We start from the raw sequence: 27,787 nt of genomic DNA on the forward strand, positions 1-27,787 counted from the left end.
CTCATGAACTATTGAAAAAAACTCCATTTATACTCATGTGTCCTGCCATGGATTCTTCCCAGCGGGACAAAGAATTTGGAAGTCTTCTGATCACAGACTGAACCAGTGCCATTAACAGTACCTCAAACAGAAAAAAAAAAAATAGGTAAAGAATGAGAGCTGGGTGCTGGTGGCTCACGCCTATAATCCTAGCTATTCAAGAGGCAGAGATCAGGAGGAACAGGGTTCCAAGCCAACCCCCAGCAAATAGTTTGTGAGGCTATCTCATAAAAAAACCTTCACAAAAAAGGACTGGAGGGGTTGTTTAAGGTGAAGGCCCTGAGTTCAAACCCCAGGACTGAAAAAACAAAGGGAAGCTTGGTGAGGTCAAGGTGGAAGCTGGAAGCTGAGAGAGCATGTTTTTGCTCTTCAGGCGCTTTTAAAACCTACAATGCCAGGCTCAGTGGCTCATGCCTATGGTCCTAGCTACTCGGGAGGCAGAAATCAGATGGATCGAGGGTTCGAAACCAGTGTGGGCAAATAGTTTGTGAGACTCTATCTTGAAAAACCCATCACAAAAAAAGGGCTGGTGGAATGGCTCAAGGTGTAGGCCCTGAGTTCAAGCCTTAGTACCACAAGAAAAAAAGAAAAAAGAAAAGAAAAAAACCTATGATAATCTTTGGGAAGGGGAAAGCAAGGAGATTCCCAACCAACAATCAGTGAGTGGGGAGGGGCATGACTAGGTGTGGATGGTCTGGGCAGTCTACGTGAGTACCAAACTTTCCCTGCTTCTAGCCTGCCTCAGTACCTATCTTTTTCTTTTTTTGTTGTTTCTTTATAATTTTCTATAAAGAATAATATTAAGGCCTCTTTTGGCATGAATATTGCAGAAACATTTTTTCCTGACCTTTTTTTGTCTTATGTTTTATTTATATTTCTGTGATATTGAAGATTTGAGTTTTTATGCAGTGAAATGTACTTTTTATTTTTTTTTCTTAATTTTGCTTTGATGTCACGATTCCAAAGATCTCTTTCACTCCAGGGTTACAAATATATTTACCTGTATCTTACGGTATTAAAGTTTTCTGTTTCATGTTTAAATCCTTAATCCAACTGAAATTTATTTTAAGATGTGAGGTTCACTTTATATTTCTTTGGAAGTATTGATGTATTCCTTTTGTTTTTTTAAACCAACTTCCGTTTTGTCCTGAGTTCTAGATGTCTGCTAAGTTTCTCTCATTAGTATTGGGATAATGATATTATACTTGAAAAAAAAATCTTTGGTCTTTTTAACAGTCCTGGTGATCTTACTTTTTTTTTTTTTTTTTTTTATAGGAACTTTGTGCTCTAATGTTTTCCCTGGATTGGATTAAAGCAAAAACAGAACTTGTAGGTCCTGCTCATCTGATTCATGAATTTGTGGAATACAGCCATATATTGGATGAAAAGGTATATATTAGTATGAAAAGTTAGTGCTTAAAAGACATTTCGTTTTGACATTTAATTCTACATTTAATAGTAGGAATGAGCAGAATATTGTTGAATAGAGATAATGTCCCTGCTGTGACCTTTGATCATTCTAATTAATTTGCTTCCTGGCCTACTGGCAATGTATGTAGGACTGAAGTTTGAAAGTTAGGAAAGTAAGATTTTCAGATTTTTTTTTCCTTCCTCCTTTTTTTTGAGAGTTAAGAAATGTATTTGATGAGATTTGTACCCTATGTTTAAAAGTGAGAAGAGGATCGCTATATATTTGTTACCTAATGGATGGCTATCAAATTTTAGTTCATGGATTGTTTCACTTAAGTCTTTCAGTTGACAAGATCACAGAAACAGAAAAATGTCAGGTCTTGGCTCCGGTTATGTTTCTAACAGATTTCAGTTTATTCATAGGACTGTGCAGTCTGTGAGAATTTTCAGGAGTTTTTATCTTTAAATGGACACCTTCTTGGACGACAACCATTTCCTAATATTGTACAACTGGGTCTCTGTGAACCGGAAACTTCAGAAGTTTATCAGCAAGCAAAGCTGCAGGCCAAGCAGGAGGTTGACAATGGGAAGCTTTACCTGGAGTGGACGTAAGTAGGTTAGGCAAGAAACCAAAGGGAGTGGATTGATAACTATGTCATTATTTTCCAGGTAGCAAATGAGATCTCTCCAGGAAGATTTAACTACTCTGGAAAGGGCTAGAACTTTTAACAAGCAATCTTGCTTTGTGAAAAGTTCCAGAGAGTAAGCATAGGAAAAAATAATTATATTTGCACAATCCCTAGAAATAGACACCAAATGCATCTTGAAAAGTCCTCCTAAATATTAATGTCGAAAGCGTGACTTCCTGTAATCTAGTATGGCGAGGGAGAGGATGGGCCTTGGAGCCACAGGCCCGGGTTTGAGTCTATTCTAAAACCTAGTAGTTTCTTAATTGCAGAAAGTTTACATTGCATAAACTTAAATTTAACTGTGTTATAAATTTTATAAGCAAAGAAGTCTTTTGTTTACTCATTGATTTATTATTTTTCTAAAACATTTTGGTTCTCTACTATATACCATTATTGTGAAGATCACTTTCTGAGCTTTAGAGAACTGAGTAGATAGCTCAAGGCCAAAGAATATATGTATGTGCATACATATGAATATACATACATACATGTGTATATATTTATGGGGGGGATATGAGGTCTTGTTACGTTGCCCAGACTGGGCTTGAATGTGTGGCCTTCCTACCTTAGCCTGCTGAGCAGCTGGGATTACAGCAGTGTGCTTTCACACCTGGCTGGAGAGAGTGCATTCTTAATCTTCCTCGTAACGTTTCTGCTCTTCTGTGTTCTTATCACTCTAGTAAAGTGTGATACTTTGTAGGCATGATCTTAGTCTGATATAACTGTGTGTTCTGTTTTATCATGTGGTCTGTCTTGCTAATTTTTTTGAAGAATGGTAGCAGTGGCATCTTCATGTGTCACATGCAGTTTATAGTGGATATTATTACTTCCATTTTTACATCCAGGGAAATAGAAACTCACTAGGTTAATTAATTTGCCTAGGTTTACACAGCTGTTAGCAGTAGAAGTAAGCTTGCCCTTTAGGTTTGTCTGACTCCTAAACTTTGACTTTTAAAATCAGCATAATACTTTTCTCATGTATTTACTTGTACTCAAAGTGATGAGAGTGAATGTAGACAATTTGTCAGTTCTTTAATATTTGCTCCTGTTTTAAGTATACATACATTCCTTTACCTTTCAGCCTATGCACAATAATATAATATAGCCACACTAGTGGAATAGTTGGTATTGTTTTGGATTAAGATACAAAGAAAATGACATTGTTTTATCCCCTTTTTCCTCTGTTCTGAATAATTGTAGGGGAAGGCAGTTTTAAGCACATCATCATAGCGGTGGGTGTAGTGTCATACTTTAGTTGGAAATTGGCTTCATTTTGCAACAGTTTCTTTCATTTAAAAGAGATGGAGTGTTTTTTTAAAGTATGGTTACATAACGTTTTATCTGCACATTATCATTATTAATATATCAAAGAAAAATAGAAAATAGCAAGTATTTGACTATTTCTTCGAACTCAATGACATTTGAAACACATGGCAGGTTGCTTGATAGAGGGTAGCACTTCTGAAATGTCACTTTTGTTGGATTATGTTTTTTCTTTAGGTGATCTGTGCTGTCATTTTCATGTTATTCAAAATTTTGTATTGGGGGGATATAGCCATTTTAAAAGACATTTTATCGCTGAAAGAAAACACTCTAACTCACTGGATTTCTGTTCATTTTCCCCCTGTATTTAGAAACAAAAAAACCATCAAGAACCTCTCCCGCTTGGTTGTCCGCCCCCATACAGATGCTGTTTACCATGCGTGCTTTTCTGAGAATGGTCAGAGAATAGCTTCTTGTGGAGCTGATAAAACCTTACAGGTAAAATACATCTCTTAAGAAAAATTCAAAAAGGCATGTACCCAATCCTATACAGATTAGAATGTGTTTAAATCTTAAAATTTAAGAAAAAAATGGCAGAGAAACCCAAATGTTTTGGACATGAAGCTTTCTCTAGAGATTTTAATGATAAGAGTCGTGTTTTTGTAATTCTAAGCTTGCCAGGTGACAAAGAAAAACTGCTAACCTTGCTAGTCCCTTACCTATCATTCATTTGCCAGTAAGGATAGTGAGGAAATGGAGAATTTGAAAGAAATTATAACACTTTATTACTCTATTGCAGCTGTCTGCAAAGGTCAGATTTCTGAAGCTGATGAAGATTGGGCAGCATTTCCATGTGAAATGTTACAAGTTTTCTTATTTAAATCTGCATGCAGAAACTGAAACATGGTAAAGGAAAAAATGCACAATAGCTAGAAAACTAGATGTAATCAAGTTGTAACATACAGATGTATTCTCTAAATTACCATGTACCAGAGAGCAAATGAAAGACAACTATCCTAATAAACTAACAGACTGTTAGACTAAAAACCCTCATTTCTAGTTAGTGTGGGGAAAACAAGATAAGGGAAAACAAAAGCAGAATAAAAGCTCCATTTATGGAAATGGTAATTGTTAAAAGATGTGATGAAACGAAATAACTATCTTCTCAAAGGCTTGAACATAATTTCTGACTGTAAATAGGAATAGGACTTATTTCTAAAGGTACTTTAAGTAATTTCCTCTAAGTTCTTTGTTTTCAGAAAATATGAATGAGTGTCTTCTCCCTGTTGATTTTGAAGGAAACAGGATCAAATTAAACTTTTTTTTTTTTTTTTTAGCACTAGGGTTTGAACTCAGGGCCTTGTGTTGCTAGGCAGGCTTTCTGCCATGTGAGCCACAACCCAACCCAAAACTTGTGTAATTATAATGATTTTAGTCTTTCCAAGTCTATGACTACATACTTTATTTCTGTAGTATTGGATTGCTAATTTTATGAATTTTGACATTTGAGCCCTAGACAGAAAGCATATTGAATAAAATGCTTTATGAGTGTTAGGAATTTGCCAAAGTAGTCTCAAGAACTGAAGCTTTATTCTGCTACTTCTTTTTATTGATGTTTACCAACATTTAACAATGGGTAGTTCTCATTTGTGTTAAGGTTACAAATTCTAATAAATTCTGATTTTTAAAGTGATTTTACTAAGATTCTTTTCTGTTTAAAAAACAACAATGATTAAGATCTTTCAAAGAAATATTTTTATTGAATGATGACCATTGTTAAGTGGTTTATAGTAAGAAGACTTTTTTGCTGCTTCTTCAGGTGTTCAAAGCTGAAACAGGAGAGAAACTTCTAGAAATCAAGGCTCACGAGGATGAAGTGCTTTGTTGTGCATTCTCTGCAGATGACAGATTTATAGCAACCTGCTCAGTGGATAAAAAAGTGAAGGTGGGAAAACATTTTCCTCTTGAGTTGAAATCATCAAAGTTGGTTTTCTTTTCCGTAGCAGAGAGACTAGATTAAGGTTTAACACTGCTCATCTAACTTGATCCATTGAAATTCACTGTAGATTAGCACTGCCAGAAAATGCTTTATTTCTAGGCACCAGCAAAAATGCTTGGGTCAGTCAGCCTGAGCTATCTCCCAGGCGGAGGGGAAGAGCAACTACAAAGAGAGGAAAATAAGTACAGATAAATGTATCCCTGCCATCGTTAGACGAGTCTATATGTTAAATATCAGTTGACCTTCTGGAATGAATAGTGGTTAAAAGTGTTGCTGTACAAAATGATTGTCTGAGATCAGGTTCCTGCTTTAAAATGTGTAATGTGTGAAATGCAACCCGTGTTTATTGTTTGTTTGTGTTGGTAGTACTGGGGTCTGAACTCCGGGCCTTGTGCTTTGTAGGCAGGAGGTCTACCACTGACCCATGGCCCTAGACCTTTCTTGCTTTAGTTATTTTTCAGATATGGTCTCCCATTTTTGTTCAGGCTGGCCTTGGAGTGTAATCCTCCTACCTAGGGCCTCCAGCATAGCTGGGATTACAAGTGTATACCACCATGTCCAGCTTATTTGTTGAGATGGGCTCTCACTAACTTTTTGTCTGTGCTGGCCTTGAGCTGAATTCGTCCCTGTGTCTACCTCCCCCATTTTTTTTTTAAACCCTCATGAATTGGTGTACACAGTAAAAAACCAGGTGGATGAACATATTACCAGGATATTCATATAAGAAAAAGAAGGTAATTTTTTATTTGCATATATTATACAAAATAATTGTACATTAATAATGTCATTAAGACATTTTCTTACATGTATATAATGTACTTTGATCATATTCATCTCCCCCATTACCACCTCTTGTCTCCCCTCCCTTCTTTTGCTGGTCCCCATCTAAAGAGGGTAATTTTTGTTTTTGTTAATTATTCTTTCTTGAGTCTTGCCTGTTAATTTGGTTTTTAGCTGTAACATTCATAGTAAATGGAATTTAGGAGAAAGTGAAGACTTGGGAGATGTTTTATCACTGATATATGGAAGGATGACTTCACTTGGGAGTTTTTTCAAAGGAGTTGTGGCGTACTGACTCTGCTAGGTGGTATGGGCAGGGTAGTTGGTTTGAAAGTTTTCCTGGAGTTTTCAGCCACTTGACAAAGACTGTGGCATGTCCAGACTAAAACTGAGACTTTGAATAAACCTGCTTCTTTATAGCCAACAGTTACTCACTCTGCAGCCTCCACTTAGAGTCAGACTCGGCGGGCAGGCACTTCCAAAATCAGAACTACATGGAATACAAGGAAATAGTACTGAGTGTTTGGTTTTTTACTTTTTTTTTTTCAACTCAAAATATGAAATAAGAGGCAGAAAAATTCATTAATGAGCTTCAAAATAAGATACTCTTTGGACCTCTGGAGGTTCTTATAAGTGCTTTATAGAATACAGAGGGAATTGTGTGGAAGGGAGCATGAGTGCCTGTAAAGAAGTCCAAGTCCTAGTGAAGATTCATTCGGCAATTTCTTTCTTTTGTTATTGTGTGGAACAGACCCCTTAGTTATCTACATAGTAACCAGAATGATACTGTTTCTTACTGCTGGAGGTTTTGCACTGCATACTTCCTTATATTACGTTATCAGTTTCTTCCCACAACTTGCAAAGTAAGTATTGATCACATTTTACCGAGGGAAACAGGTTCAGAAATGAAAGCACTTGCCTAAGCTCACACTAAGTAATAATGACAGGGTTGATAAGTGGGTTTCTTTCACAGTAAAGCCTTTATTTTTTTTCCACTGAACAATCTGTATTTATTTGTTTACATTTTTGTTTTATAGCACTGGGGATTGAACCCAGGGCTAGACAAGTGCTCTACCACTGAGCTACATCCCCAGCCTCTTGCCTTCACTTACTAATGTAGTACGTTAGAATCTATATTTACCATGGGCATTATCTCATTTGATGTGTTGAATTGTGTAGTGCAGGTGGAAATATCTTTTACAGAGGAGGGAACTGAAATGCAGGTAAGCTAAGGGCTTGAAGGGAGACACACAAATCATGAATAGTAGAACTGGATTTTTGACTTAACCCTTCTGGTCTGAAGTCCATTGTGCTATTCCCTTTATAGTACTTCTTTGCTGCTGTCATTCATATGAACATGAGAAATTCTAGTATTTCCATGAAACTCCATTATGCTATAGCTTAAACGACATGTATAGACTTGCCAGTACTGCCACTGAGGCAGAATATTGCCATATTTTAGAGAAGGGAGAATGTCTGATGGGAAAATCTGCTACGAAGATAGATAGAATCTGCAAAGTGATTCTTGTTTACTTTTTCTCTGTGTTCTCCCTTTGAAAATGCTTTATTTTCTTTGTTCTGCTTAGATTTGGAATTCTGTGACTGGGGAACTAGTACATACCTATGAAGAGCACTCAGAACAAGTCAATTGCTGCCATTTCACCAACAACAGTAATCACCTTCTCTTAGCCACTGGGTCAAGTGACTTCTTCCTCAAAGTAAGTGTGACATTGAGAATTATGTGTGTATTTCTCAGTGCTGGGAATTGAACTCAGGGCCTTGTACTTGAGCTATATGTATATATACCCAGCCTCTATCAGGGCTTTTTTTCTTTTGTTGCAGTGGTAGAAACTTCCATAGTAGCTAAAACAAAGAAACAAAAACAAAACAAAACAGAACAAAAAAACCAAAAAATAACATAAAATCTCATAGAACTGAAAAGTCTAGAAGGAGCATGATTCAGGCATAGCTGATCCAGAGGCTTCAGTTATGTTCTCAGGCTCTAATCCTCTCTCTGTCTGCAGGCTCTTCCTTGCTCTTCAGTGGTTCAGTCATGCTGTTTCTGAGTTCGGGAAATATGACCACCCTCAGCTCCAGGTTTATTTGGGTCTTGCAGCTCCTAATCGCAGAGGAAGAGAAGCTTGCCCTTTCCCAGATCCCATACATCTAATAGTAGTGAAGACTCTTTTTCACCCTGTTTGCTGTATAGCCCAGTGGCCAGTAGAATGGAGTCCTTGGATTGTCTAAGAATCACAAGTTTAACCATTGAAAGGTGGAAAACAAGGAGGGGCTAGCTGTGTTTGAGTTACAAGTAGAGCTTGACTCAAAAGAACGGTCCTGTTAGCAGAAGAAAGGAGGAAAGGTGCTGGTAGGAAACCCATCCCAAATAGATGCTCGTCCTGTATATATATGTTCGTTCATACTTGCAGTTATACATTACAAAAGATTGTGTCTTCTTCCTCTTTAAATTGATGATGTGAGCTAGATTAAGTTTTCTGGAATACTAGAAAGATCTGTTTTTCGATGTGGTTTTTAACCTTTCTTCCTCAGTATCTCACCATCTTTGCAATAGGAAATCATATTTTTAGGTTGGGGGGGTGGTAAAACATTTCAGTTTGGAAAACCTTATAGACTCTGTTTTGACATTTAAATAAGCTGTTGAAAGCCAAGTGTGGTGGTACACATCTGTTATCTCATCACTTAGTAGGTTGAGGAAGGAGGTTTGAGGCCAGCCTGGGCTATGTAGCATGACTCTGTCTCAAAAACAAAAACAGAAACAACCCCCAAAAAACTATTTAAAATTTTTTTTGTAGAAAATATTGAAACAGTTACTGAAAATTGCCCTCCTTTTCAGGAAGTCAATCCCCTTTTATTTATTTTTCTTCAGAAGAAAAGTTATATATCTCAGTGGTGGTGGGGACTTGCATTCTCCTCTCTCATTTCATCTCTTCCCTATCCACTTCCATCGTGCCCTGTAGGGATGTATGTGGAACCCCTCACGCACATGCAGTACTCAATTTGAAAATACTGGATTGGACCAAAATTACAGAGCAATTATAATAACATAAAATTATTTCACAGTTGTAGCTCACTTTTACTGGAAAAGCTTTGCCCTATTTGAATAAATCCATCTCTAAAATTTGTCAGTTTATTGTATAATTTTTGATGTTCCTTTTAAACGTTTTGTAGGTTAAGGAAGTTTCTATTACTTCCTCTTAAATAGAGAAAAAACCCTGTACCATGTGGGAGGAGATTTTGATTAGTAAACAATGATAATTAAGGGCAAATTTTATCTTAAGATTTTATACCACATCTGCACTACTTAAGGATTAGATTATTAAAACACACTTCTAGTGATTCTTAAGAAGCCAGTGAAACTATGTAAATCTGAAGCAGTTTCCTGTAACTTAACTTAGCTGAAGGCTTGGGTTTACTAGGAGGATCAAGGAGCCATGGGTGGAGGAGGTGGGCATCAGGGACAGGATTTACCTCACTTCCTGATCATTTCCAAAGAATTTCTACCAAGATTGATTTGGAGGGATAAATGACTTCTTCCCTTGGGTTTAATCTAGTTAGTACAAATCACCAGAGATGACCGTAGCTCCTTTTGTATACATTTTTATATTTTTAAACATACCCAAAAGGAGAGAATACAATAATGAACCCCTATGGAATTAATCATCTAGCTGTAACAATTATAAACAAAATGAGATTTTTCTAGTCTTACTTTTTAGGCTTCCTCACATCCTGCCTCCTTATTTTTTGGCTGTAGTATTTTACAGAAAATTCTAGGTATGTCAGTTCACTCAAAATATTTTAGTCTTATAGGCCTTAGACATAAGTGCTGTGTCATGATTGCACCTGACATGGTGAAATGTGAAATTTGTGATATGCCTGATTTATATTCACTTTCCTAGTAGTCTCAAAGCATGTCTTTCTATCGTTGGTTAATTTAGAATCAGAACCTAAAGAAACATGGCATTTGGTTGTTTTGTCTTTTACTCTATAAAAGTTCCCTTTCTCCTTTTATCCTTTTTTTTTGGTGGTATTGGGATTTGAAGTCAGGGCCTTGTACTTGCTAGGCATGTACTCTACCACTTGAGCCACTCTGCCAGCCCTTTTTGCTTTAGTTATTTTTCTTTTCTTCTTCTTCTTTTTTTTTTTTTTGTGTGACCCTGGGGCTTTTCTAGAGCCTCAGGCTTGTTAGGCAGATGCTTTACCATTTGTGCTTTAATTATTTTTCAAATAGGGTCTTGCTTTTATGCCCCAGTTGGCCTGGACTGGGATCCTCCTATTAGTGCTTCCTGTGTAGCTGGGATGACAGGCATGTACTACCAGGTCCAGCTTTTTACTGGTTGTGATGGGGTCTTGCTGTTTGCCCTGGCTGGCCTTGAACTGTAATCCTCCCATTCTCTGCCTCACAAGGGACTAGGATTATAGGCATAATCCACTGAGCCCGGCTTTTGCCCCTTCGTTGGAGAAATTGAGTTGCTTGTTTCATATAATATATCACATTCTGTATTTAGCTGACTCCCTGGAAACGTTTGACTTGATCTTCTCACTCCTTGTTTTCCCTGTATTTATATAAACTAAAGACTTTCTTTGAATTTTTTAAATAATTGGCCTCGTTGGTTATTAATGTAGTTGTTTGTTTCACAGTTTGAGAAATCTGAGAAATGACCATTTTTATAACCTAAAATTTAAGAAAATATGGGAGCAATTTGTATTACATACTACTAATTGTAGCTTTTTGTATCTGAGTAAAAATAATGATGATTTAAACCACTCAGTTAAAATAAGCAGTAAGTGTGCTCTGATTAAAAGCCTAGTGAATCTCCTAAGTAAGTCCCTTAGTAGATCTAGTGTTGATCTAAAGGTTGTCCTGTTGTTAATCACAAGTTTATCTTCCTCTGCGTTACTGTGAATTGATCATTCTGTAACCCAAAAAGCTTATATGGAAAGGAAGGAAGAACTTTATGTGATTTCTGACTTTTCCCCGTTCAGTGCTAGGCTTTTTCAGTATTTGCTATATAGTTGCCTGGATTGGGCTGGTTTTCCTCCCAGGTAATTGGGACTACAGTTGTTGTCACTATGCCTGGCTGGTGCCAACACTAGCTTTTTATCTATCTTTTTATCCTTCTCAAGTAGCTCTGGGATTTGAATCAAAAGGAATGTCGAAATACTATGTTTGGCCACACAAACTCAATCAATCACTGCAGATTTTCACCAGACGATGAGCTTCTGGCTAGCTGTTCAGCTGATGGAACTTTAAAGGTAAGCTTTTGTATGTTGTCAGAATGGGTTACAATTTTATGGAAGACATTATGATTTGGTTATGGACATAGGTTTCTGCTTGTGTTAGTCAGGTTTTTGCCACTGTGACGCAGTACCAGAGATGAACAATTTATGGGAGGAGAGGTTTATTTTGGCTCACGGGTTTACAGGTTTCAGTTTGATCCTGTTGAGTTTGTTTGTGTGATGAAGCAGTTCATCATAGCACGGAGTATGTGGCAGAGGCCACTGTTTACCTTCCGGTAGCCAGGCAGCAGGAGTGGGCTGGGGTCCGTTTCAAGATCCAAACGATAGCACTGTATTTTTCATTTCTACAGAAAGAGCTTCTTCCTTCAACTTCCAGGAACATACTTAAAATAGCTAATTTTTTATCATGATGATTATTCATGAATGGTGTATAACCTATGTTTGAATTCTTAAATCTTAAGCACACATTCCATTTTAAGCATCTATTCATCTGATATCTGAGGTCTCTGGGGTTAGGAAACAGATAAGCCTTCTTCCATCTTCCCTGAATTCCCTTTAAGAGTGTAAAATCCAGTTTTATTTTTAGTCTCCAATTTTTGTTGTGAAGTCTAATCTGGCATTTTTCTTACCCAATCTTTATTCTTTTTGTTGTGTGGTGTTTAACCTCCTGTTGACCTCCTAGCTCCTCTTTGGAACTCCCCTCATTTGAATAAAACCTGTTTAAATTTTTCTCATTTTATCTTTCTAACCCCTTCTTTTCCCTGCCTGTTAAAATTTAGCTGTTTTTGCAGCACTTAACCTTGACCACCACCTCTATTGCTTCTTTTCTATCGCAATTCATCCAGTCTCATGGGCTTCAGTGCTCATCTCCCTTATGTGAGTGATTTTCAGATGTGTTACCTGCAGCCTCGTTTCTCTTAAGTGCTTGTGTTCTGCATTTCAAACTGCTTCCTAATTGTCACATAGATGATACACTGTGCCTCAGAGTTATTCTGCTCCAAGTTGAACTAATGATTCTCTTCACAAAAGTGACCCACTTTTTGGGGTCCCAGTATGTTTCATGATTTTGATTAGATAGTGTTTGGAGTTTATTACATCATTGTGACTAACCAATAAAGTTATATAGTATATTTTTTCCCTTTCTCATACAACTTTGTTTTCTCTGAGGTTACTAATAGTGTTTTCTTTTTTATTTGCTTAGTTTTTTATGTGCTTATCTTTAAAATCTGTTTGACTTGCTCCTTAAATTGTTCACACATAGCAGGTATTTGACAAATTTTCTTTTTTTGTCACTAACTTTTCTGGAGGGTTGTATCTTCCTCCATTCTGATTGGAACTACTATTCCTATTGTCCATTTGCCATCCTGGGATCATTACATCATTCTAGGATTCCTTTTGTTTTTCTTTTAATTTGAAACCTTCATTTCCTGGGTTTCTTATCTTTCTTGTTTATTCTATTAACTTGATCTTAAGAGAGAACCTATGGAAGGTAAGTTTTTGAGACATCTTTATTATAATAATGTCATATTTAGTTTATCATTTTGACTGCATACAAAATTCTAGGTTAGAAATACTTTTTCCTTAGAATTTTTAAGACGTTGCTCCTTTGTGTTCTAGTTTCCAAGGTTTTTCTCTTTAGACGTTTGAAGCCAATCTTAATTCTGATTTAATATGTGATCTGTTTTTCTGTCTTAACACATATAGCATCTTCTCTTTATACCTTTTTTTTTTAGAAATTTCATGATGTGCCTTGGTGTGGGTCTTTTTCCTCTCACTTTTTTTTTTTTTTTGGTGTGGTACTGAGGACTGAACTCGGGACCTCGAGAGCACTCTACCACTTGAGCCACTAGTGCCTCCAGTCTAGATCTGTTTTCTCTGATAATGCTTGTCACTTTGGTGACTTCTTACAATTTTGAAACGCATATCCTTCAGTTCTGGAGTCTCCTTGAATTATTTGATTTCTTTCTCTATTTTCTTTTTCTGGAAAATTTATGTTTTTTTATTTTTACATTTTTTTCTCTTTGCCCATTTTTCCTGCTTTCCGGAATATTTCTTTAAGGATTTTCCAGTTCTTCTATTTTGATTTTAATTTCTGGTGTCATAATTTTAAGTACCCATTCTTAGAATCGGTTTCTTTTTGAAATATCCTGTTGTTATCTCATGGTTACAATGCTTCTTTTTGTATTAGTAATAGTACAAATTTAAAAGTAATTTAGTAATTAGTAATATTTGTTGTTTTTCTGGTCTTGCAAACTATAACTGCAGTCCTCTTGATCTCAGGATTATAGGCATGAGCCACCAGTGCATGTTTTGTTGTTTCTGTTTCTTGATTTTAGTTTCTGTCTACATTTTAGAGATCTATCTTAACTGTCTGATTTTGGCCTATCTGCTCATATTTAGAGTGCAGCACCAAGACTAGGAACTATGTGTTGCTACAGAACTGGTTTTCTGGCTTTTGTGTTTTGATAGTGACCTCCTGATACCAGATTGTCTTTTGGTCTTGATCTAGTTGAGTATTCGGAGAGAAATCTTCAGTCTCCTACTTATAGGGGTTAGTCTTTCTTGCACTTTCTGAGAAGATATCTAGGCAGAGATCTCAACGTTGGGAATATAGACTTTCACTTAACTTCCCTATTTTCAGTATGGAGATCTTGTTCTCAACTGTGTTGAGTGTAGAATAACCCTCTATTCTTAGGGGGAAGTAGCCAATTGTGTGGACTACAGAGTGAGGGAAGAGATCTCAATCTATTTTTAAAGAGTTCTCCTGATTTAGCCCCACCTTTCCTAGAAAGGTACCAGGGGCCAGCACTTTCTGAGACTTTTAGGAGATTTGTGGCATGAATTGGACTTCTGGGTTTACGAAAACTACTGCAGGCTCGGGATTCGGTTTTGTTTTGTTTTTTTGAGGTACTGTGGTTTAAACTCAGGGCCTCCACCTTGAGCCAGTCCACCAGCCCTTTTTTTGTGATGAGTTTTTTTCTGAGATAGGGTCTCATGAACTATTTGCCTGGGCTAGCTTTAAACTACCATCCTCCTGATCTCTGCCTCCTGAATAGCTAGGATTACAGGTATGAGCCAGTGGTGTCTAGCTTCAGGATTCAGTTTTTAAGAGTCTCCTTATCATTTGTCTTTCTAGAAACTTTGCTGCTGCCATCTCTTCTACCATTCTCCTTTGCCTGTGGATTATGCCTAGAGAAAAAAATTCCCTTACTGTTGTTTTACCTGAGTTTTGAGAAGGCATGGAGATGAATGTATATGTTTTGTCTGTGTCTTTATCCTGACTTTATTTCCTTCTCTAATACTGTTGTCTCTGCTCACTTGTGCTTGAAACTTGGATTTAATCTGTCTTTTCATTTGGAATGTATTTATTATTCACTTACAGTCAGTTACTGTACTAGCTTGGCATTTGGGTTTTAAATACTAAAAGAAGGAAAAGTACACTCTCTGGCTTGAGGCTATTCAGTATCAAGTTGGAAGAAGGTAAGTGAATAGATGAACCATGAAAATAACAAAATTACATACCTGGTAGGTTTTTTCTTTCTTTTCTTTTTTTTAAGTGTGTTTTTAAGAAGACAGGGTCCCACTGTGTTACTGGCCAGACTGGCCTCGAGCTCCTTGGTTCAAGAGCTCCTCTTGGGGCCATGGAGTCCCAGCTATATATATAGTGAGTTTTTTTGTTTGTTTTTGCAGTACTGGGGATTGAACTCAGGGCCGTGTATTGCTGGGCTGTGCTCTACCATTTGAACCATGTCTCCCACCCATAGAGGGTGTTTTGAGAGCAGATAAGCAAAGTACTCTGTTGAGGAGTGCTCAGGTACCTGGTGCGACAACCAGATTGAGCTTGTTTTCCTTTTGATGTCTTTGTTTCTGTTTTGTGCTTTAGTTTATGCTCACTTCTAAGCCCTAGGGAGTTCTTCATGTCTTTTTTTTTTTTTTTTTGGTCAGTACTAGGATTTGAACTGAGGGCCTTGTTCTTGCTAAGCAGACACTCTACCACTTGAGCCCTTTTTGCTTTAGTTATTTGGGGACTAGGGTCTTAGGTTTTTGCCCAGGCTGTCCTAGACTGTGATCCTCCTATTTATGCTTCCCATATAGCTGGAATTACAGTCTGAACCACCATATGCAGCTTATTAGTTGAGATGGAGTCTTTTTGTCCATGCTGTCCTTGACCTGCGATCTTCTTGATCTGCATCTCTTGAGTAGTTTGGATTGTAGGCGTGGGCCATTGCACCCAGCATCATCCTGTCCTTTTGATGTTAAAATTTTATCTATTCAAAGGTGGCATAGGCTAATCTGGGAATACAGTGAGGTGGCAACCTCCTGTGCAAAGTTCTCCAAGCCCGGAGCTGGCATGCAGCATTCTCACTGCGCTGTCTTTTCCTCTCAAATGACATACCTGACATACCCTGTGTTCGAGTTACTTATTGCTTGTCTTACCTCTCTGGCTGGCATGAAGACTCCTGAAGCTAGCATTACATCTGATTGATATAGGTATAATCTCAGAGTGACTAGCAGCGTGTTTTATAAATGTGTTTAAAAGTGATAACTCTTTCTGTATCCCTTCAAATTAAACTAAGACTGCTTCAAACTCAGAGAGAAATTTTTTTAAGTCCTCATTTGTCAGGGACAAGTTTTGACTTCTGTATTCATGTGAGGGTCACAAGCAGTGGGGAGCAGACATTACTGTGCTGTTGGGGAGAACTGCCGGTGTTTGTAGTAGCTTTCCCACAGTGCTGTAAAGGCATGTCACTAGTTCTCACTGTTAGGGGTCAGGTAGTAAGCAGAAGTCCTGCAAAATGATGTTAGGTAACAGTATTTCAAGGTCAGAAATACTTCCATCCGAGAGGATGAGAACTGTAAAATCATTTTTCCCCAATGGCTCTGTAACTTTCTAAGCTTCCTGTAAGGCATCATGTTGATAAGCCTGTGCTTTTTGGGTCTTGATGCTAAACTATTTTAAAATGTGAGTTTTATTTAAAGATTGTTATTTAAAGCACACAGGGCACAGAGTGCACAGAAATCCTGGGTACATTGCAATGACCTGCTCCAAGTGGAATGCTGATGTTAGTTTACCTGGCCCCTTGAAGTTATCTCCCAAGGCTTTTTGTGTGTGTGTGTGTGTTAGTGGGGTTTGAACTCAGGGCCTACACCTTTAGCCACTCCACCAGCCCTTTTTTGTGATTGGGTGTTTTTGAGATAGGATCTCATGAACTATTTGCCCGGATGGGTTCGAACCACAATCCTCCTGATCTCTGCCTCCTGAGTAGCTAAGATTACATGCGTGAGCCACTGGCACCTGGCTTCCCTTGAGGTTTTATCACTGCTTAGTGACGAGCTGAAGTCCAGTCCAGAAGCAGGTATAGTTTAGGCAGAAATAATGAAATTTGATTATGTTAGCTTTGTTTTTCTTTCTTACTCCGGGCACTGGTTGCTTTGTTTTTCCTTTTAATAGGGAAATAGTGTGATTTCTCATATATTCTGGGTTTTAAGACTGAAGCTTCTGGCATTCATGTTTTGTTTAGTTTTTTTGTCTCTTTAGTATCAGGGAAGGCTAACCAATTGAGTCCCTGCTGTCTCTTTTGCTATATTCATTTTGTCCACAGTTGTTACAATGAGAAAATTTTTGTCATCTTTCTTAGCACATTTAATACTTCGCACCTATAATCTCAGGAGAATCCCAAATTTGTGGCCAACCCAGGAAAAGTTAGCCAGACTCATCTCAAAAATAAAAACAAAAGTACTGAGGGCATAACTCAAGTGGCAGAGCACTTGTATTGAGTTAAAAAAAAGAGAGAAAAAAAGAAAGATGTGCCTGGCCAGACAAATCAGATTTTTACCTGGGACCTATGCTTTGTAAGCCAAGTTAAAGCCTGAGAAGCATTTATTTTATTTCTCTTTATTTATTTATTTTGTTCTTTGGCCAGCGTTTTTTCTGGGCATGGTAGCTAGCCATCATCATGTGAAACTGGGACATTGTGCATTCTGCTGGAAGTCTGGTAGAGTAGATACATCTTTTTTTTTTTTTTTCCCCAATGTGTTTTTTTTCTTTTTTGGCGGTACTAGATTTGGACTAGAGCCTCACACGTGGAAGGTAGGTGCTCTACCATTTGAGCCACTCCCCTAGCCCTAAGATGTGTCATTTCAAAGGCTTTTTTTTTTTGTACTGCTCTAGAGTGAGGTTTAGAGCATTTTGTACCCCATTTCTCAGGAGCCAGTTAGTTTCATAGCCCTATCTAGCCTCACCAAGCACAAAGGAGTCTTGCTTCTTGTCAGCACATCTGTGTTTCTGTTTTCAGGGGCTTCCCTGTGTCTTTGGAGACTCTTTGGGATTATAATTTGGTTTGGGCTGGGTCTGTGTAGTCTTCTGCTCATGTGAAGTGAAGAACAGTTCAGGCTTGGCAGCAGAGGGCAGCAGTGGCCAGTTGACTGTCTTCATCTCCCCTTTCTTCCACACTCATTCTTACTGTCAACACCTAACCTTTAGCCTCCTCTACATCATGTAAGACTCTATTAACTTTTTATCTAATTTTACATTCTGCATTCTATCTTTTGGTCAGTGCTTCTAATATTTTCCTGTTAAGAATGTGCTGAATGAAACTGGAGTACTTAATTAAAAGGCCTCATACAAAGTTATGCATAGGTAAAAATAATTCACTAGGTAGAGGGTGTTGCATGACATTTAATCTAGGTGGAATTCTAGAAGTATGAGTTGAGAAGTACACAACCCTTTTTTTTTTATTATTATTAATCTGAAGCTTTGGGACGTAAGATCAGCAAACGAGAGGAAAAGCATTAATGTGAAGCAGTTCTTCCAAAGTTCAGAAGACCCTCAAGAGGATGTGGAAGTGATAGTGAAATGTTGTTCGTGGTCTGCTGATGGTGCTAGGATACTGGTGGCAGCAAAAACCAAAATCTTTGTAAGTACTAGAATTTTAAAGACCAAATTTAGTCTGATTTAAAGAAAATTAAAACTTCTATTATTTTTTGCGTTTTATATTATTTCCTGGTATAAAACAAAGTCTAGCTGTGTAATTTTGAACAGACTTTCTAACTTTTGAATCATGCTCTAGGGGATTTGGAAGGCCTTGTGAAAAAAGGCCTTCATAGTCACCCAGGTTTGGGAAAAGATATATACTGCCTTCTGCTATGAAAGCTACACAGGGTGAACTACATGTTTAATGCCCTGGGTAACCCTATCATATAGAAATAATTTTTAGTGTTGAGTCCAATGTTCTTCCAGTTTATTTAAAACAAACAGTCTTTTTTGCATCACTCTTTATTTTAACTGACTTCAAATCCATTGATTTAAGTAATTTCCATAGTACTTTTAACCCCTAAAGTTTTGTTTTGAAGACTGATAGAGATAAATACTCATTAACGACTAAAGAAGACTGTGAGGTTTTCATAAAATAGATAAGAATACTTCTCTCTCTCTCTCTTTTTTTTTTTTTTTGTGGTATTAGGGACTGAACTCAGGATGTCATGTTTGCTAGGCAAGTGCTGTACCACTTGAGTCATGCCCCAAGTCCTTTCATTTTTAGTTTTATTTTTTTCTCAGAAATGGTCTCATTCTAACTTTGCCTGGGCTGACCTCAAACTGCCATCCTCCCTCCTCCTCCTCCTGAATAGCAGGGACCACAGGTGTGTGCCCTCCCCTGGCTTGCCCTGACTTGTTTTTGAGATAAAGTCTAACTTTTGTCCTGACGGACCTTGAACTGCTATCCTCTTGTCTTCACCTCCTGAGTAGTCGGGATTATAGGCACGAACCACCACACCTGGCACCTTCCTCTTTTTTTAGATTCAATGATAGCACGTATATGTGGTGTTCAGAGTACACCTGCATGTAATTTCTTTTGATAAAATAGCGAAGAGGGCTGGCAGAGTGGTTCAAGTGGTAGAGTGCCTGCCTAGCAAGTGTGAGGCCCTGACTTCAAACCCCAGTATGCCAAAAAAAAAAAAAAAAAAAAAAAAAGAGACAGCAGATTGCAGTACCCCTGTGTTAACACTGGGGCAACTGAGGTTCAGCACAGTCACATAGTTTGTCTGCAGTTGCCCTGTGAATAGGACAGCCAGGTCTTCTGGTTTATGGCTCACTGATATTCTAATAGTAATCTTAAAAGACTTGAATAATAGGTACTGTTATTTTAAAGAACATTAGTGAGCTCTACAACAGTTGTATAAAAACTCACTGAGCATCTGTGTGTGTGTGAGATTGTTACTGATTTAGTACCTGTAAACCTTGGGGCCTTGGTTGCTCATAGATTTGTATACGTCTAGCAAGAGGCTAAGAGAAAAATACCTCCTTTTGTTTTAAATTTGTTAATGTCTCTAAGAAAACAAAAGGAACCATTACATTGTAAGATTTGAAGATTAAAAAAATTAAATTTTGTTTTGAAATATATAATGTAAAATTTGCCATTTTAACTACTTTAAGTGTACAATTCAGTATTACTCATTGTATTCATAATATCGTGTTTTCAAAATGTTGCCACTATGTATTTCTAAAGTGTTTTCATCACCTCAAACAGAAACCCCATAACCATTAATAATTCTTCATTCCCCTGTCTTCCTAGCTCCTGGTAACCTCTAACATAATCTATGAATTTACCTATTTGATGAATTTAATACAAATTGAATTGTATAGGACTGGCCTGTTTGTGTCTGGCTCATTTCATTGAGCATAATGTTTTCAAGGTTCATCCATGTTGTAGTGTGTATCAGGACTACATTCCTTTTTATGTTTATATATGCCACATTTTATTTGTTCACCTGTGTATAGATTCTTGGCTTATTTTTACTTTAAGGCTATTGTGAATAACATGGCAATGAGTGCTGGTGTACAAGTATCTGTTTAAGGTCCTGCTTTTAATATTTTTTTAATACCTGTGAGTGTAATTGCTAGGTCAAATGGGAATTTTATATTTAGCTTTATGAGGAACTGTTAGACTTCTCCATAGAAGCTGCACCATTTTACATTCCTGCTAGCCATGAATAAGGGCTCCAACTTCCCCACATCCTTGATAACACTTATTTCCATTTTTAAAACTGTAGACATCGTGGTAGGTTTGAGGTGGTACCTCATTGTGGTTTATTTGCATTGTCCTGATGACCAATGATGTTGAGGGAAAGATTTTTAGAGAAGATTTTAAGAGCTCTATTGTAGTGAAAAAGGAAAAAAAAATTCTTACACTTCATTGAAATGCCTGGTTGTTTTAAAAACCTGTTGACCAGCTCCTTATTTTACCATGCTGAAATAAAACTGCCATAGGATTTCCCTTGGCTACATGTAGATTCCAGTTTTTTACTCCTTGATTTCACCTTCTTCCTCCACTTGTTTCTTTCCACCTCTTTATTGTTAGTCCATTCCCATTGTTTTTTTCTCTTTTGCTGCTCCATGATTGGGACAGTGTCTTATTTACTTTTAGCCACTAATGTTTAAGAATGACCTGCCCTGGGAAGCATTTAAATATGATTTTCTGACCTTTGTTTTTGCCTCCAGTGCTGTGCTCTTTTCTATCTGTGCATGTTCCCTTTTTATGACTCCCACTGGAATCCTTTATTTTCTTCCTGAGCACTATCTAAGCCTTGGTCTTAAATAGTTAGACTGTATTGACATATTCTATGTATGTATTAGCTGTAAACCATCTATCATTTGGGGAAAAACTTTGAAAGAACATATTCAGCATTTAAAAACCTTTCAAAAGTTGAAATGAAGAAGGTTGAATTACTAAAAAATAGATTTTTTTTGTTCAAAAATTGGAAAATGATGAATCATAATGGAGTAATTTGGTAGCCCTAGAGAGAAATAGAAATGATTGAGCTAATTTCATTTTAGCGAGCTTCTGCTGTATATTATTTTGATAATCTTCATTTGTGAGTGTGCATTTTCTCTTGTGAATAAACAAGCATTAGGGAGAACTACTCTGTATGTTAATTTGGCTTAGTCTATTCATTTATTCACAAAGATTTTATTTCTCACTAGACAAGCTTGAGAGCTCATCTGTGATGAGTTTTCCTATATATAAAATACGTTTCAAGTACGTATACTGTAAAAAGTGTATGTATTATGTATATTGATCTACATCTTATTTATGATTTTCAGTAATTGTGCCAGTTTAGTGTATCAGGACATACATTTTATATTTTACATGGAAGATTCTTTTAAAAATAAATTTAGATTAAGTATGGGTCTAGATTGTCTTTTAAAATATTTTACCTTCATCTGTATCTCTTTATATTGACAGCTCTTTGACATTCATTCCAGTGGCCTATTGGCAGAAATCCACACGGGCCATCACAGCACCATCCAGTACTGTGATTTTTCCCCTTGTAACCATTTGGCAGTGGTGGCCCTGTCCCAGTATTGTGTGGAGGTGAGTAGATGAATTTATTCACTGAAGTCTGGGTTCTCTAGAGATCCAAGGATGATAGAGAATGGGTTCCTAAATCTTTTCCTGCTGAGAATGCTTCCTTGAGAAATTATAGAGTATTTTCTACATACCCTAATAATCTTTAACTTTGGAATATTAAACTATATAGCCAGCTTTATTATTTTAACAGTGACTGAAGACTTGATTTAACAGTATGATAGGGAATGAAAGTACCATTCACCAAGCATTTATTGTGTGTCTAGTATATACTAGTATCTGGGGAAACACTGGTTTCTTAGGCTGAAATAGGGCATTTCTTAAACAGTATAGGTACCGACTCTTCTTTTTAAAAGAAATGAAAAGAGTTCAGTTCAGATTCTTAGACAATTGACTAGCATAAGGTGGAAATTATATTTCACATTGGTTAAGCTCCGATTGTCATTGCCAAGCACTAGTAAATAAGATTACTCCTATAAATTGTTTATATTTATAATTTTGTACTTATCTAATAAATTTTATATTCAGAGTCCCACCTAATTGGCCCTGGAAGAATTCTACCCAGTGAGTTGGTATATTCATTTGTTTAAAAAGCATTTATTTTTCCATCAAAAATGGTTTTGTTTTTCTAAGCTTTCATACTATTCCTTCGTTTGGTCTTACCAGCAGGTAGTTGGAGACCCCTCGAGATTGATGTTCTAAGAAGAGGGGATGAGTCTTTATCTGTAGAGCAAAGAAACTGGTGTGGTTCACAGGCTTCTCTTAAAGGGAACTTTGACTACAGCAAGCACTTCTTTGGTGTTATGTGCTTGTTTCAGCAGTTTTTAGTGAATCTGCCAACCTTACACCCTACTGTTAAAGCTTTGGGTGAGAGTTGCCAAGCTGTAGCCCTTCTGTGTGGCGGTAATAGATGAGAGCAAGGGGTAAGCTCTGTAGACTCCTCCTCATTCTTAAGAATAGCAGTGTAAGTAATGCTGAAGGATTTCCATGCTGAGAACCTTCATGTTGCAAGCAGAGGCAGCAAGCTAAAGAGCTTCAATCCTATTTTGTTCAGTTCAGTGGGAAGAAGTACAGTGCTGCGTTCTCTTAGGCAGAAGCTTTAGACTAGAAGATTCAGATCTGCTAGGAGACCTCAAACCTTACCTGTAGATCCTCAAAGTAGGTTTGACTAGAATTTTCCCCTCTCTGGGTTTTGTCAGGAGTTTTAGAAGGAGTGGAAGAGTCTTTCCTGTCACTTTTAAGATGCTTATCCCATCATCCCTAGAAAACTCTGGGAAGCAATGTCTTCCTTCTTGAAATGTAGGGACCTGGCTCTGGAAGCTCTGTATAACCAAGAAATGACGGGAGAGAGATGGTGAGAAAACGAGGGAACGGGAGAAGGATTCTGAAGGGAGATTTTTCAGCTGTGGAACCACTTTCATTTCTGGTCTTTAGTGCTGTATGTCCCAGCTTGGACTCTAGAGATAAGGCAGATGAAATTTCATATATTTTGTAACCACAGAACTCACCACATGAAAACCATTGGGCATGTGGTGAAGTACTTGTTTTGGTCATGCTAGTTCTGAAATCATAAAGTAGGTGTGTAATCCAAAGTGTAATGAGAAGAACTCAGGCACATATGGTACTTCATTAGGCTGGAGTGTATTTGAGTACATTTATAGCAGAACCTAGGACAAAATACAGCCAGGCTGGTGGTAGACATTGACAATTTGTGATGAGCATGAATAATAAGAGAAGTGTGTGCATGCTACTATTAGTGTGTTCATTATTGTAGAATTTTCCAGTCAGTTCAAATGAAAGTTAGATGACAGTACTAGTGAAAAATAGTCTGTATATGGAAGCTGCCTCTGTTCATTCTATTATTTTTTAGGTTGATTTTTAAAAAATAGATAAAACATTTGCATGATTCTAAAACTCAAAGCTATATAATAAGTTATATTCAGAGAAACCTCACTGCTATCCTTATCTTCCTTTTTACTCACTTTTCCCACTCCACAGGTAGCAATGCTTCTTGCAAATATAAGCAAACATATATATGCATGTGTATACTCAAATCTGTATCTATCTATATGTTCACATATTTATATTTCCAACTCTTTTTTGATGTTGTTATTTTGGTGGTATTAGGGTTTGAACTCAGGGCCTTACATTTGCCAGGCAGGTGCTCTACCGCTTGACTCATGCCCCCAGCCCTTTTTGCTTCTTATTTTTGTGATAAGGTCTTGTATTTATGCCCAAGTTGTCCTGGACTGTGATCCTCCTGTTTATACTTCCCATGTGGCTGGGATGACAGGTGCATGCCACTGAGCCCAACTTTTTTTGTGTGTGTGGTACTGGGGTTTGAACTCAGGGACTCATGCTTGCTAGGCAGGCGTTCTACCACTTGAGCCCCTCCACCAGCCCTAAGCCCACTTTTTTATGGCTGAGATGGAGCCTCATGAATTTTTTGCCTGGCTGGCCTAGAACTCAAATCCTCCAGATCTCTGCCTTCCAAATAGCTAGGATTACAGGTGTGAGCCACCACACCTGGCTTGTATTTCTAAATCTTATATAAAATATAGTATAGTATGTAAACTCTTGCTTTTTTCCTCTATTAACAATACGTCCTAGAGATATATTGTTTTCTCATTCCATTTTGCATAGGACTCCATTATGTGATTAATTATAGTTTATTCAGTTGATTTCCTTGCTGCTTTCAAGATGTTTTTCTTATGTGTAATACAGTCATGTATTCTATATTTATTTATTTTTTTGGTGCTAGGGATTGAAACCAGGTCCTTATGCCTGCTAAGTATGCATTCTACCACTGAGCTACACCCACATGGTCATTTGGGTTATTCCATTATTGTTGCTACCAAAAATAATTGTATAATGAATGATCTTCTGCACAAACCATTTTATATTTTTGACAGTGTGTTTTGGGACTATATTTGTAGAAGTAGTATTGCTGGGTTACTCTTGCTATTTTCAGTGTTCTTGCTATATTCAAAATGCTTATGAATGTGATTTCGTGTATTCTGTGTTTATTCTGTAGTTGTGGAATATAGACTCATGCTTAAAGGTAGCTGATTGCAGAGGACATTTAAGTTGGATTCACAGTGTGATGTTTTCTCCTGATGGATCATCGTTTTTGACATCTTCTGATGACCAGACAATCAGGGTGAGAAATAATCAGATTTTCATTTTAAACATGGTGATATAGCCTTCTATAAACTAAGAAATTGATGGCAGTATTAGGGGATTAAAATAGGAAGTTACTAGTTCATATTCATTCTGGAAAGTGTGATTGTGTGGATTATAATGGTCTCATTCAGACATGTTCATGTCTTGTGGAAAGTCTAATGGTTAAATTGTATTTTTGTTAATTTACATGTTACATTTGATTCCAGAGTAATTTTTGACTCTTTACCTTGAATTCCCATATCTGTTAATTCTCATAAATTTTATTTTTGCATTTTTCTGTCCTTTATCTCTACTTTTTCATTCCTACTTCCCAGATTCAGATCTTCGTTACCTGTTGCCTCTTTTGTATTAGGCTCTGCTACAAGTCTTCTTTCTTGTTTTTTTACATGTTGCTTTTAAGATATTTTCCTTGTATACAATAAGTCTTTTTGGTGGGAGCGGGGTGTGCTGGGGATTGAACCCAGGACCTCATGCTTGCTAAACATGTGCTCTACAACTGAACTACACTTACTTCCCTGGTCATGTCATTTTTGCTCAGATAGTACTCTCGTGTTTACCATAGCAGACACATACATACTTCTAAGTCTACCATTAAGCTTCTTCGCAGTATGGTCTCATTTGGCTCCAATCTGTCTTTCACTTTGTTTTCTAGGTAACCAAACACCCTGCTTCTTAGATTCTTCTGCTTATATGTCTTCCTATGTTTAGAATACTTTACTTGCCTGTATTTCTAATTGTTGAAATATTTTTCCTCCCTTATTTATTTATTTATTAGCATATTATAGTTGTACAGGGGGGTACATTGTGACATTTACAAAAGTGCTTACAGTATATCTCAGATTTTCCCCCTCCATCATTCTCTTTTTTTCCTCTTCCTCCCCTTCTTAGAATAGTTTCAACAGGTCTCATTGTTCCATTTTCATACATGAATACATAGTACTTCCACCGTATTTGCCCTCCTTCACCCTTTCCTTATGCCCTCCCACTGATACCAACCCCTAGACATGACTGTCCTTAATTTTTTTAAAAGGACATTTTTGTTTGTTTATGATTGTTATACAGGGAGTTTCATTGTGACATTTCATACATACATATATGTATGAAATATATATATATACACACACACACACACACACATATATATATATATATATATATATATATATATATATATCCCCTCCATTATTCTCCTTTCTACCTTTGTCATCTTCTTATGGTGATTTCAGCAGGTTTGAATGTTCCATATTCATACTTGTATAGAAAGTACATAAACCATATTCACCTTTTCTTTCTTCATTTGTCCTCCCACTCCCATTAATGCCCTCCTCTAGCATGATCATCCCAAAATCCCCTCAAACCTTCCTCATTTGGAGGAGTGTCTGTCTCCTTTAATGCCATGTAATTCTGTTTATTTCTAATGGTGCTTAATCAAATTCTGACTTCCAGTACAGATTTGATTTACTGCACATCTTTTGTGCTCCACTGTTCCTATGATTTATTCACACCTTTTAGAATTATGTATTCCTTTTTGAGTCCAGGAACTCTGTGTGGTGCCTATAGCATCTAACATAATACAGTGTTTTATACAAATCATCTTGCTAAAACTTTTTACTGTGTACCAGACATTGCCCAAAGTGCTATATATGTATTAATTTACTAATTCTCCCACAGTCTTTTTTGCAGTTGAGGAAACAGGCACAGAATGGTTAGGGCCAGAAAAATCTCAGAAAGTCCAGTGCTAGTTAATGTGCCAGTCTCATTAAGTTTGAGTTAGAATAAAAATCAACTTACTGCTTCCTTCATCAAAGAGATCTTCTTATAAACAATAAACTCTGTAACTATGTACTATGTTATAGATTGTTTAGTGATACAGTTGATTACATTCTGGTGCTAGTTTTGTGTATTCTTGCAGACTGGTATCAGATAGTTTGAGAACCTTCAGGTGGTCCTTATGTTTGAGTAGCTTTGGGTTAAGTTACCTGGCCAAAGTCACAACTTATGTGGAACTGGAATTCATGCTGAGGCATTTTGGCTTTAGGGGCCATAGTTCCTAATACCAACTGCTTCTTACTATAGAAGGTATTAATAAATATTTATTATTGAATTATAATTAAAATTATCTTGTATCATGGACATTTTAATTGTGAAGTAATTTGTTATCTTACTTTAAGAGTTAGGACTTGGACTAGAGGTTTGGTTCAAGTGGTAGAACGCCTGCCTTACAAGTGCGAAGCCCTGAGTTCAAATCACAGTCCTACAAAAAAAAAGGACTAAGATTTATCTTTACGTTATCTCAGAGGATGGACTGATAACATAGTTATTTTAGTTTCTTAACTCTCAATCAGGTCTGGGAGACAAAGAAGGTATGTAAGAACTCTGCTATAGTGTTAAAGCAAGAAATAGATGTTGTGTTTCAAGAAAATGAAGTGACAGTCCTTGCAGTTGACAATATAAGACGCCTACAAGTAAGTATTTTAATAAGATATTTTATAAAATAATTGGAAAAATTGTTTTGATTGAACTTATAATTTTTCTTGTTTGTTTTGCATTTGAGATCCAGGTGCCCAGGAGGAATAGATATATGGGTCTTGAGCTGTGGCTCAGATGTGATTTAGAATTAAATTATGCTGCTTCACCTTACCTTGCTCCTCTCGTGTTGGTATCTATCATCACATTCCTTGGTTAGCAAAGTGTCTTAGGAATACCAAAAGATAACTTGAACTTCTCCACATGTCTGAGCCATCAGAACTCAGGTCTTTAAATCTGAAGCATAATTGTTCATTCATTCATTTACTCAC

The 27,787-nt window shown here is 37.0% G+C and overlaps 1 protein-coding gene across 3 annotated transcripts in view; it reads left to right on the forward strand.

The window, feature by feature from the left end:
* Positions 1-27,787, forward strand: part of Apaf1 (apoptotic peptidase activating factor 1) — a 79,075-nt gene that overhangs the window by 26,092 nt on the left and 25,196 nt on the right. The window contains exons 11-20 of one of the 3 annotated variants that reach the window (XM_020169152.2): positions 1,315-1,428; positions 1,873-2,057; positions 3,773-3,899; positions 5,221-5,346; positions 7,767-7,898; positions 11,329-11,454; positions 18,195-18,356; positions 21,684-21,812; positions 24,841-24,966; positions 27,335-27,454. In XM_020169152.2, the coding sequence (XP_020024741.1) occupies positions 1,315-1,428; positions 1,873-2,057; positions 3,773-3,899; positions 5,221-5,346; positions 7,767-7,898; positions 11,329-11,454; positions 18,195-18,356; positions 21,684-21,812; positions 24,841-24,966; positions 27,335-27,454 (1,347 nt within the window). Of the gene's footprint in view, positions 1-1,314; positions 1,429-1,872; positions 2,058-3,772; positions 3,900-4,200; positions 4,308-5,220; positions 5,347-7,766; positions 7,899-11,325; positions 11,458-18,194; positions 18,357-21,683; positions 21,813-24,840; positions 24,967-27,334; positions 27,455-27,787 lie in introns of those variants that run through there. The other 2 variants (XR_002212759.2, XM_020169155.2) reach the window with 2 other exon arrangements.

Source organism: Castor canadensis, chromosome 8, assembly GCF_047511655.1.
Source record: "Castor canadensis chromosome 8, mCasCan1.hap1v2, whole genome shotgun sequence".
Lineage (NCBI taxonomy): Eukaryota > Metazoa > Chordata > Mammalia > Rodentia > Castoridae > Castor > Castor canadensis.